At 42.6% G+C, this 12,858-nt stretch overlaps 1 protein-coding gene across 1 annotated transcript in view; it reads left to right on the top strand.

The window, feature by feature from the left end:
- The window catches only part of LOC132835874 (adhesion G protein-coupled receptor E3-like), a 72,483-nt gene that overhangs the window by 8,200 nt on the left and 51,425 nt on the right, over positions 1-12,858 (top strand). Inside the window, exon 2 of the mRNA XM_060854972.1 lies at positions 6,137-6,317. Within this exon, the coding sequence (XP_060710955.1) occupies positions 6,137-6,317 (181 nt within the window). The remainder of the gene's footprint in view (positions 1-6,136; positions 6,318-12,858) is intronic.

Here is a 12,858-nt window from a genome sequence, read left to right as displayed (position 1 = left end):
CAGTTTTGGTAAAGGAAAACCACCTGGTGCTATAACAAGAAGAGGCTGTTACCTTAACAACGTGTTGTTAATTTGATATCAGCAACTAGGTACAAGTTAGGACAATCAGATGGACATTGTGATTGAGATCATGAGGGAGACCTTGATGTGGAGGCTTGCTCCTTCAAGCTGTTCCCCAAATGAGCCTTTTAAAAATCTATTCTTTCAAGGGATGTGGGACTCATTACCTTTGAATGGCTTGGTCAGGCTGTTTCAGAGAGTAGTTAAAAGGTTTTGCTGTGGGTCTCGAGTCACACTGACCAGGTAAAAATGGCATATTTTCTTCCTCTGAAGGGCATTTGTGAATCAGATTTTTTTACACAGCAATCAATGATGGTTTGGCAGACTCTTTTTCAATTTCAGGAATCTACTCCTTTTAATGGTAAACCTCACCACTCTCCATGATGGGATTTGAACCCAAGAGCATTCGTTGGGCCTTTGGGTTATGAACTTGGTGTCAGTGTCACTCTACCACAGCCTCCTGAACTGGGGTGGTGTTATCATAGTGGGCAGTGCACTGCTCAGCATTAACCCTTTCAAGCCCTTGCACTCTTATAAAACAGTGTCCCCATCGGGTTGATATTAGGAACACTGCTCTTTTCGATATTTGTCACCTGGTTTTGATTATATTATTACAAAGCTTGCATTTGATATCAAACTTGGCAATCAAGCGAACAAGTTAGCAGTGACATAGCCAGGTGCAGGACAAATAGAATTCAATGTGGAGAAGTGCACCGTAAGGATAAAGTTACCATTGTCCCACTCACCCCATTAGAGAGGGACAACTGGCATGGTGGTTTAACCTGAGGGTCAATATAGCTCAGGTGAGGGGAGAGATTGAGAAGGAGAGCCCGTTCATAGGAACCTCAGTCAGGGCAGGAATTGAACCCACGTTATTTTGCATCAGGAACCAACCATCCAAGATAAATGCCCCCACTCAGGAAAGGATTGAGAATGAGTAGTAGTTAGCAAAAAGGAAGTGGCAAGAAAGGTTTTTGATCCAAAGACCAAAGATGTACAGGTTAGGGAGGTTGGCCATGCTGAATATTGCCCCATAGTGTCCAGGGATGTGTAGGATGGGTGGGTGGGTTAGCCATGGTAAAAAAAACCCATGCAGGGTTGCAGGAATGGGGTGGGAGTAGGTGTGAGTCTGATGCTGTTCAGAGCATTTGGGCAGACTCAATGGGCTGAATGGTCTCTTTCTGCACTGTAGGGATCCTATGAGCAGCGAGTGGCTAGGGTCTGGAACACTCTGCCTGAGACTGTAGTGGAGGCAGGTTCAATCGAGACATTGAAAAAGGGAATTTGAGATTATCAGAAAAAGAAGAACAGATGCAGACATAGAGAGGAGGCCTAGAAGAAAAAAAGGTGTCATGGTGGCACAAAATGGATTATAGTGGTTCATCCAGACATTTGGTACAGAGTGGATGGGCTGAACAGCCACCTTCTGCACAGTAACAATTCTGTGATTCAGCCAGAAAATTGGCTAGCTCTTTGTAAATCATTGGTTAGTGTTATGGGCAAGACCAAACCCCCTCAAAAAATGTTAAGAAGACAGCCTAGATCCTAACATTTTCTCATTTTAAAGGCAATTGTTAAGATTAGATTAGACTTACAGTGTGGAAACAGGCCCTTCGGCCCAACAAGTCCACACCGACCCGCCGAAGCGCAACCCACCCATACCCCTACATTTACCCCTTACCTAACACTACGGGCAATTTAGCTTGGGCAATTTAGCTTGGCCAATTCACCTGACCCGCACATCTTTGGACTGTGGGAGGAAACCGGAGCACCCGGAGGAAACCCACGCAGACACGGGGAGAACGTGCAAACTCCACACAGTCAGTCGCCTGAGTCGGGAATTGAACCCGGGTCTCAGGCGCTGTGAGGCAGCAGTGCTAACCACTGTGCCACCGTGCCGCCCATTAAATGTCTGTTCTGGATTAAATTTGATTGTCAAACCACCAGATTTGAAGCAAAACACACTTTATCCGTACACCATAATTAAATATTTAACAAAATGAATTGGAATAACTTAACCCTTCTGGAAAACCTAACAGAATAATATATTATTTAATTGCTAAACAGTAACTGTTCCAACACAGAAACATCCCACAAACACACCCTTGGCAAAGGCCAATTCAGTAAAGTAGATAGTCTCATAAGCAATTGGAGGAAAACCATCAAGAGAAATCTCTGAGAAAGCAGAGAGAGATGGACTGCAGCTTCCAATCCCAGCTTCAAGACCCCAGCAACTCCTGCTGAAAAACTAAAACTAAAATTCATGGTTCTGAATTGACTCCACTCATTCAAAGCATTGTTGCAACATTTTAAAAACTCCAAGGCCTCACAAGCGATTTATTTTATTGGATGGAAATAGAGAGATTGTTACTGCTGTCTTAAAACATTTCTTCATAAAAAATACAGAACTAAATACATCCCTTAAAGCCACAGTGTTGTCACGTTCGGCATTAGCGGCAGTATCATTGTCAAACACTGAGCATGACAGACTACGGTGACGTGAAGAACTTAGAGAGCGTACAGAAGCACCTTTCCAGAATTAGAGTGGGGCTGACAGAACGTAGTTACTTGGTGAGATTAGTAAAGCGGGAATTGTTCTCTTTAAAGTTGACAAGATTACGGGGAGTTATAATCAGAGTGGTGAAGGATTTTGATGCAGTAACGATTACCCCTGGGAAAAAGGTTGTAGATCGAGGACATAGATTTAGGATGATTACTAAGAAATCCAAATAGGGGATGAAGAATGTTTTTCTCTTTCATGCTGTGTTGGGCACTGGTAGGAAAATGCTGGAAATGCATTCAAACGTATCTTTTACAAGGTGGACAATAGTCCCTGCATTGAGAAACAACTTTTCTAACAATGATGGACCAAAAAAACACACTTCTATTTACATCTACTTCCTCTCTTCAGTCTTAATGTAGACTTCTCAGCACATTTATAGATCAACAGAGATGTGGAATTCATTGTGGGTAGAAAACGTCACGCCACCTGCTTTGGACTAAAGACATAATTGAGAGCATTTTCTAAGTGGTGAGAGGTTAGAAACCCAAGATGAGCAGTGAGGCTTAGGCAAAGAAATCATCTAAAGGTAGTGAACAGGTAGAATAAAGACTATTTAAAGGCAAATGGAATGTTAGTCTTTGCCTCTATAGGGCTGAATACCAGTAATCTCTGGTTAGATATGAATTTGGAATTCTGTGCTCCATTCTGGGGAAGATAGGAGTGTGATGAGAATTCACAAGAACAATACTGAGGAATAAAGGGCTCACTTCTGGGCATCACCTTGCATACACTGGACTTGAAAACCCTTCAGTATGGACATTTCAAGGAATGACCCAGTTAAGACTCAAGTAACAGCAACATACTGTGAATGTGGGAGATTTGAAATAAAAACAGAAATTGCTGGAGAAATGCAGCAAGTCTGGCAGCATCTGTGGAGAGAGAAACAGAGTTAATATTCTGGGTTCAGTGACCCTTCTTCTGTTGATGAACTCTGTGGCTGGTTTACTTAACAACAGCAAAATCAAACCTTCCAGCAGCAAACAGGTTGATCAGAAGATACGCAACACACTGACAGTCCTGAAATGTGACATCTCTTCAAGAAATGAAACCTGGAATCCAAGTTCAAAACTGGAGGGTATAGGTTTCAGGTGAGAGGGGCAAGATTTAAAAGGAACCAAGGGGCAATTTTTTTCATACGGAGAGTGGTACGTAAATGGAATGAATTGCCAGAGGAAGTGGTAGATACAAGTACCGTTACAACATTTAAAAGACATTTGCACAGGTACATGAATAGGAAAGGTTTAGAGGGATGTGGGCTAAACTCAGGCAAATAGGACCTGATCAGCATGGACAAGTTGGACTGAAGGGCCTATCACTGTTTTGTATAGCTATGTAACTCGACAAAGAAAGCTATTAAGGTTCAGAGCCAGTGGAAAATTTAAAACTGAGATTTGTAGACTTTTATTAGACAGGATATTAAAGTATATGAAACCGATGCAAAGAGATGGAGTGATGATGGAAATACAAACATGGCTTAATTTAATTGATCAAGGGGCTGTCTCACCCTCTCATGACCCTATATTTCTCAGAAATTCATTACCAGCACAGCAACTGGAAAGGAACTCCAGGAATTTGTTTGTGACTTTTTTTTAAACAGTCAAGGATAGCGTTTGACTTTAGTAAGTTTATTTATTGTACTCTGGCCTGGACCCTTGTTTCGCTGAGACACATTATTGGCTGGTTGCTGTAAAGGAGTGGGCAGGTATGAAGGGATTATATGAAACTGATTCATGAGTCATGTCTGTTATATCTTCACCATATTTGAAACTGAATAAGTGGACAAGTCGATGTGATTTATTATTGTCACGTGTACCGAGGTACAGTGAAAGGTTTTGTTTTGTGTGCAGTACAGGCAGATTACACTGTACAAGATCAGAGGGTTATAGAACAGAGCGAGGACTACTCAGTTACACTGCAAAGAAAGTGCACAAAAATAACACCAGCATTAGATTTGAAATTTGAGAGGTCCATTCAGAAATCTAATAACAACAGGGAAGAAGCTGTTCTTGAACCTGTTGGTACATGTGTTTAAGGTTTTGTATATTCTGCCTGTCAAAAGAGGTTGGAAGAGATTATAACCGGGGTAGGAGGGGTCTTTAATGACGTTGGCTGCCTTCCCAAGGCAGTGGGAAGTATGGATGGAGTCAGTGGATGACAGGCTGGCTTGCATGATGGACTGAGCTGTGTTCACAACTCCCTGTAGTATCATACAGCCCTGGGCAGAGCAGTTACCATCCCAAGCCATGACACCTCCAGATAGAATGCTTTCTATGGTGCATCTGTAAAAATTGGTAAGAGTTCTTTTGGACGTGCTGAATTTCCTTAGCTCCTAAGGAAGCAGAGGTGTTGTTGTGCCTTCTTGACTGTTGCATCAACGTGGGTGGACCAGATCAGATTGTTGGTTATCATCACTCCTAGGAACCTGACCACATTGGCCACCAAATTGTTTATTGACATGGATTTAGAGGATGCTGCCTGACCTGCTGTGATTTTCAAGCACCACACTCTTGACTCTGAGCTCCAGCATCTGCAATCCTCACCTTTTCCTCACTTCTAGTGTAGTCAAGATCCTGAAGGTTGGGCTGGAAGAAGGCTGGTGAAAGGAAGATATGTGTTGGGCTGGTGGCTGTAAGGGTTGTGAGACAACTGTATCGGGGAGGGCTCGTGTTTAGTGTCTCATGGATGATCTATACCTGGCATTTGGTACTTGCCTGCACTGTTTCTGTTGCAGGACGTGAAGCTGTCTGGAGTGTAGCAAGTGCTGACCCCTTAGGAAGTCAAGGAGTGTGCAGAAAACATGTACAAAGCCACACGCAGGCTGAGAGACGCTTCATCTTTGCTTGTGCCTGCTTCACAAACTAAACAAGTCTGGGAATGTGGCTAACTTTGTGATCATGATCAGAGAGCCTGATTCGTTTTTGTCTGACATTGTTTGAGAGTTTGATGTGGGTGTGCAGGTACAACATAGAATAAGAAAGGCAAATAAAATCCTGGCATTTGTTGGAAAAGGACTGGATTGTAAAAGTAAAGAGGTACTGTTACAATTACAAAAGGCATTGGTGAGACAGCGTTTGGAATCTTGTGTTCACTTCCAGGCTCCTTACTTCAGGAAGGAAGTGGTGGCACTGGAAGCATTTCAGAGGAAGCTCACGAGTTTGATTCCAGGGATGAAAGTCTGCTCTTTGGCTAAAATATCATAATGTGATCTTTCAGATATGCCTGAGAGCTAGGGAAGGCCCTCAGGGTAACATTGCATCTGAAAGACAGCACCTCCACCTCTCCCTTTTCAGCAGTGATTCACTCAAACCCTGCAGTGGGACTTGAACCCCCGACTTTGTGAACCCCAAGGTGAGAGTGAAACTCACTGAGCCAAAACTGGCACAACAATCTTCCCCCAACCGTACCTTAATTAATGATGTAATTTGTAAAGAGATAATTTTTAGATTAGATGTCTGGAGAAATAAACTCCAATTGGATAAATGTGCACTCTCAGTTTTGAGTTTCTCCACAAAGGTCAACACCGCTGACCCACAAGGCTGTGTACTCAGCTCCTTACTGTACTCCCTGTACACTCATAACTGTGCACCCAAGTTTCATCCTAACTCCATGTACGTGTTCACTCATGGCACCACTGTAGGCTGGATTACAAACAATGACGAGATGGAGATAGAGTTCTTGTTGGCATCGTGTAAAGGTAACAATCTCTCCCTCAATGTCAGCAAAACAAAAGAGCTGGTCATTGACTTCATGAAGCAAGGTGGAGGGCATGCCCCTCTCTACATCAATGGAGCTGAGGTGGGGAGGGTCGAATGGTGAGGCAGGCTCGAAGGGCTGAGTGGCCTCCTCCTGCCCCTATTTGCTAGGTTTCTATGTCAGACTGACTCCATTTTGTGTTTATCTATATGTCCCGGGATCCTTGTCAGTAGAACAACAGCAGAGTTTTTTTACGACCTTTATTGAATGCTCCAAACTACTGAAGACCCATCTTTTCACATCAAGGGTTGAATTATGTTATGAAGATGTGGGTGTACTGTACCTTTAAGAGAGTTAAAAGCTAACATAACTGACGGCACCAAGTGTTCTCAATAAGATAATAATGTAACCCTTCGTTGAAAGCTAGAATAGCTGGTTGCCTGGAGACAAAAACAGATTCAAATTAGACCAATCAGTTTAAATTACACCCCGAAATATACCAAATTCCAATCAAGTTTGAATTTAGTATATAGACAATCTTAAAAAGCAATGACGTAAACCGATGCTTTTAGGGTATAAGACTGGGGAAAATTGAACACTTGGGAGGAGAACTACCAAGCCACCAGCATGTGAAGACTGCCAACAAAATAGCTCTCTTAAAGATACCTTTATCAATCAGTAACCTGTGAGGCAGAATTCACAAGTAGAAGAAAAGAAGACCGGAATACAGAGAAGAACTGAAAGCTGCCTGGTTTTGAAATAAGAAGTTTTGCTTTGTAAATCTTAATCGTGATTTTTTATCGGACCAGCATTGTAGAGGGAAACATCAAACCTTTTCACAGTACTTGATAATTACAGTCTACCCCAAATTGCCTTCAGAAAGAGGTCGTGAGCCACCTCCTCGAACACTGCAATCCAGACACTGAAGGATTTCCAACATAGTATTCTACATTTTGACTCAGTGATGATTAAGGAATGGCCAGGTTCTAGTCTCTAATCATGATACCATTCAATTTGGGGTGGGGAGTGGGAGGTCACACAGGGTGGTGTTTCCATACATCTGTTGCCAGAATTGAGATTCTTGTCACTAATGCGCATGGTCCTTGGAACAAATACCAGCCACTTCAAGGAGCAATGAAAAGTCCATCCACATCACTGCAGCAAAACGAATGATGGTCTCCACTTCTTCAACTGTCAGGTCTATTTCACACAGTGGGTGAGACAAAAACCGTTTCATCATCACTCTAAGCTCTACAACAAAAGGAAAAATACATTCTTATGATTGCATTCAATGAGTTACTTTCTGTCCAAAATGCAATGGTGCAGGGTCCTCTGATGGTTCAGCAGAGTTCATTTCAGCCACGCGGATTGGAATAGTCTCATTTTGAAGTCAACTGGATGACAGATGGCCTCCTGGTTTAGAAAAGGGAAATACTAGTCAGGGTCTCTGCTATCCACGACACTTGGTGGCTATACATGTGAGCATACATCATAGATATGATAGCCCCTGTGCTGGTTATCACCAAAGTGGCACATGAGTGCCAATGGGAGATGGAAATCAGTGAGAATCATAGAACCCCTACAGTGTAGATAGAGGCATTTGATCTTGGACAGTGACAGCATCAAAACTACCACCCATTGTACTCACCAGTATCTCCCTGGCTTCAATAGGACCATTTTAGGCAAACCATATAATGAGCAAACGCTGTGACAGCACCAAATTTCATGGTGCATTTTTGTTGAATTTCAACTCCACTTTTTTCTGAGGATTTCAATATCAGCTGAACATTCTAACATCAGTGTATCTGACTGAGCCAATGACACACAATAGGCGTCAATCAATTTGCTGTCAGTGCAACTTGAATAGAGGTCAAGTAAAACCCACTTACCGCCCTGATATTCTTTGGCATGATGGTGACTATATTCTTGGGCGACATGATTCTCTTTGAATTGAATAGCATGGAAAACCATTTCTGGCACTGCACCCTCACCTGACAGGAAGAAATACAATATACACCTGGTAAACCCCGGACATGTACACCCAGTGTGATCATTTTGATTCACAAACGAGAATCCATTTTAAAGTAATTTTGGCTTGATACTTATAAAGGCCATAACTTGTTCATGTAGAGTCAGCATGGTTTTCTGAAAGGGAAATCATGTTTAATTGAATTTATTGGAGTTTTTGTGGACTTATACAAGAATTCCCAAAATGTATTTGATAAGATGCCACAGTAAAGATTACAACACAAGAACTTGTGCTGTGAAGGGTAACATATTCACATTGACAACGGGTTCATTACCTAAGAGGAAGCAGAGAGTGAGATAACTGGGCATTTTTTGGGTTAACAAGATTAGATGCCACAGGGATCAAAGGTGGAGCCACAACTATTTACAATCTAAGTACAGAATTTAAGTACAGAATGAGTGGTAGCTAAATTTGTTAATGACACCAATGTAGATAAGAAATTAAGTTTTTGAGACAAAATAGAGAGTTTGCAAAGGGATATTAGAGAGATATAAGAGAATTGGCAAAATTTGGAAAATTGACCGAGATGTGGAACAATATAAACTTGCCACATTGGCAGCAAGAAGACATTGGAGTGTGTCTAGGAAAACTTAACAAACAGTGAAATTCACAACTGATCTTGGAGGAACCTGTTTGGGAGAGGTCACATAACAGAAACAGATAGGTTAGAATTTTAAGTGCAACCTTGCTGTAAATCTACAATAGTTCAGAGAATCATAGAATCCCTACAGTGTGGAAACAGGGAGTTCGGCCCAACAAGTCCAAACTGAAGAGTAAATAGTGAGTAGAGTGGGTTCTTTCTTGCTTGATATTGAGCTCTGACCCTTGACTAAATATGAAAAATATAAGCCATAAATATTAAGTTAGCCTGGAGTTGTGTTTTGTAGAGCAATAAGATGGTGCTATTTTCTAAGAGCAAAAATAGCCCATCTTGTCAGTTGTGGGTGTTTTGAGAGAGTTTATGTGTTACTGATGATTATATCTGCAATAAATGGGTTGTTGAAAATCTTATCAGATTGAATGGATCGGTTGGACTGATAGAGGCAACAAGGAATTGAAAACAGCAATGAGGTGTGATAGATGGTAGTTACAGGAAGGGAGAAAATCCGCAGGTACAGTCACATATATGGGTTAATGCTAGGAAAGTTAGGAGAGGTAGGCAGGTAGTGCAGGAGTCTTTTGTGGCTATCCCCATTTCAAGAAAGTGTGCTGTTTGGAAAATCTAGGGGGTGATGGATTCTCAAGGGAATGTCGCATGAACAGGCAAGTTTCTAGTATCAAGACAGGCTCTAATGTAATGAGGGGTGCGTTGGGTTGTAAATGATTGACTATGTTAGGGGCTGCTCTAGTCAGAGGCACAGACAGACATTCCTGCGGCCAGTTGTGAAAAATCAGAATGGTGTGTTGCCTCCCTAGTGCCAGGTTCAAGGATGTCTCACTTGAAGGTGCAGAATGTTCTCAAAGGGGAGAGGGACCAGTAGGAGGTCATTGTACGCATTGGAACCAATGACATAGAAAGGGAAAAGGATGACATTCTGAAGGGAAAATATAGGACGTTAGGTAGGAATTTTAAAAGGAGGTCCTTGAGGGAGGATATTCCTGGGAATACATCCAGGGAAGTTATTTGGGTGGAACTCTGAAATAAGAAAGGGATGATCACCTTATTGGGATTGTATTGTAGACCTCCTAATAGTCAGTGGGAAATCGAGAAACAAATTTGAAAGGGGATTTCAGTTATCTGTAAGAATAATAGGGTGATTATGGTAGGGGATTTTAACTTTCCAAACATAGATTGGGACTGCCATAGTGTTAAGGGTTTAGATGGAGAGGAATTTGTTAAATGCGAACAAGAACATTTTCTGATTTAGTATGTGGATGTACTGACTTGAGAAGGTGCAAAACTTGACCTACCAGGAAGATATCGCATGTCAATAGCAGATCATAGTGTGCCGATAATTTCCAGGATTATAGCTGTTTCTTCATTTCCCTGAAAGCTATGGCTTCACAACCATTTCCAAGACCCACCCTCTTTTAGGAGTTGAAGCAAGGTGTCAGGATGGAGGCCAGGTTATGGACAAACTTTCCGTAAGAGCTCACCAGCCCAAGGGGAGACCTGAGCTCCGGTACAGGTGTTGGGGCCAGGGCACATTTGATTGCCTTCACTTTATTGACCAATGAGGATGACTCGGTATTGTCAACTCAATAGCCCAAGGAGGTCACTTGGGGTGCCTGAAACACACACCTTTCCCTACTTAGCCAGACGCCCTCCTGGAAGAAACACCTAACAATTATGTCCGAGTTCTCTAAGTGCTCCTTATTGGTCTTCCCTGTTATGAGCACATCATCTCGATAAATGGCGACCTGGCGATCTTGTAAGATGTTCTCCATCATCTGCTGAAAAATTGCATAGGCTGACAATACCCCAAATGGAAGTCTCGTAAATTAGTACAAATTTTCATGACTATTAATGGTAATATCAGTGTGGGAATCCTCATCTAACCACAATTGCAAATATGCATGGACCATGTCCAGTTTTGGGAAGGACAGACCCCCTGCCATCTTGGATATAATTCCTCGATGTGAGGGATAGTGTATTTATCCAGCTGAGAAAAGCAGTTTACCACTTATTTAAAATCCCCACAAAGGTGAACCGACGCTTTCTTCACAATCAGAACAACAGGTGCTGCCCATCCCAGAAACTGGACTGCTTTGATGGTTCCTTCGCTATCCGGCCTCCTGATTTCTACCTCTACTTTTGCGCCTGAGGCAAATGGCGGTGGTCGAACCTTGCAGAATTGTGGAATCACTTCCTGGTCAACATTAAAGATGGCTTTGGTCCCTTTGATAGTCCTGAGAACTTCCTGAAAGACTTTGGTGTATTTCTTTAGAACTTCACTGGCAACCATTTTCTGACTGAAAAATGTTGAACCAATCTCGGTGAATCTCTCGCAACCAACTTCACCTCATGAAGCTTGGGTCCAAGCCTTTTACCACAATCACTGGGAACCGAATCAGCTGCTTCTCAAAAGAGACAGGAACTGAAGCTGGAGCCTCAATCTATAAAGTTTCCCTGGGACACCTTCTCAGTCTAGCTGAGGCCTTGAACTGACTTCAGGATTGCAGTCCAGAGCAAAGTTTGTTAAAAAATGGTTCTGTGCACACTGACACAGCCGCGCTGTTATCGACCTCCATAAGAACTGGATGACCATTCCACAGAGGTTTATTTTGATTGATTCTGATTTGAATGATGTTAAGCAATTTAACTGTTCCAAACCAGATGTACATGGATGTTCCAGGGTGTGAACTCTACTGGAGAACAGCCTCTGACTTCTGTTAATTAAGATCTGGTGGGACTCCTTTCCGATCTCAAGTCCACACACTGGCAGCAACTACAATGGCTTGCCAGCTCAGATACTGAAGGAAATTTTAACTGTTTGGCAGAGGCTTGGCTTTGATTTGGGGTTGTGCTGTGGGCTGAACTAGAGTCCCTCTGTTTAGGATATGTCCTGAGGCTATGCAATTGTCTTCACTCAAGTGATGTTCCCCAAACGTAGTTAGACTGGCGATCATGTCCATTTCCATCGGAGTACCCTGTAACTCATGTGCTCCACTTGGCACAGTTTCCAATGATAAAGCCAGTTGTGGTGCAGGTTTGAAGTCCAACTGGGTTTCAGCTAGTAGGTGCTTTTGTATGGTCACATCATCAATCCCACGTACCAAATGGTCTCTCAGCATCCCAGGTTAAAACCAAAGTCACTTGCACTGCCAAGCATTTTTAACCTTGTCAAAAATCCTGTTACGGATTTCCCTGGTTCTCGACTTGCTGAGTCAAAATGATAGCATCTCAGAATTATAGGAGGCTTAGTGTAAACAGCTTTTGAAATGCTTTTGTATCTGGTGCCTCAGTGGAAGTCAGGCTCCGAATAACTGAAAAAACTATGGGTCCACAAACTGTCAGGAGAATTACTCATTGCATTCCATCTGTCCCAGTGTCATTTGTCCGGAAAGAAGTGATGCATTCTTTCAACATACTGTGCCCAGTTGTTGATGGCAGGGTCGAATGAGTCAAGCTTCCCAAATAATGGCATCTTGCTAGAAATGCTTCCCCCAGCTCAGAAACTGTTGTCAGTGAGGTCTTTCAGAAACATGCTTCACTCTCATTGTCACTGAGATAACTCCACAGCGGCCAGTTTCCCATCACTGGAAATTCCTTGACATTGGTTCAAATCCCTCTGAGCCAGCTCTCAGAGTGTCAGAAAGTGTTGCGGAGTGTCTTTTTACCTGTCAGCCTGGGCTCCCTGAACGGACGTGATTAATAGCCCCAATCAGGGAACTCGTATGCCTGTGCCGCACAACAAGGCAAGAGAGCAGTACTGTTAGCCTTTGAGATCTGGTTCAAGTGTCAAAACACAAAAAGGCAAAAAGCAAGGTAAGTGATACTGTCTGCATCCAAGTGAGCACAGTGTGAGTGGACACTAATAGCAAATGAGTGTTATTTGCTGCCCCAGTCCAT

The sequence above is a fragment of the Hemiscyllium ocellatum genome, chromosome 45 (assembly GCF_020745735.1).
Source record: "Hemiscyllium ocellatum isolate sHemOce1 chromosome 45, sHemOce1.pat.X.cur, whole genome shotgun sequence".
NCBI lineage: Eukaryota > Metazoa > Chordata > Chondrichthyes > Orectolobiformes > Hemiscylliidae > Hemiscyllium > Hemiscyllium ocellatum.
The sequence above is the reverse complement of the archived record's forward strand: the minus strand, read 5'-3'. Positions and strand labels throughout refer to the sequence as shown.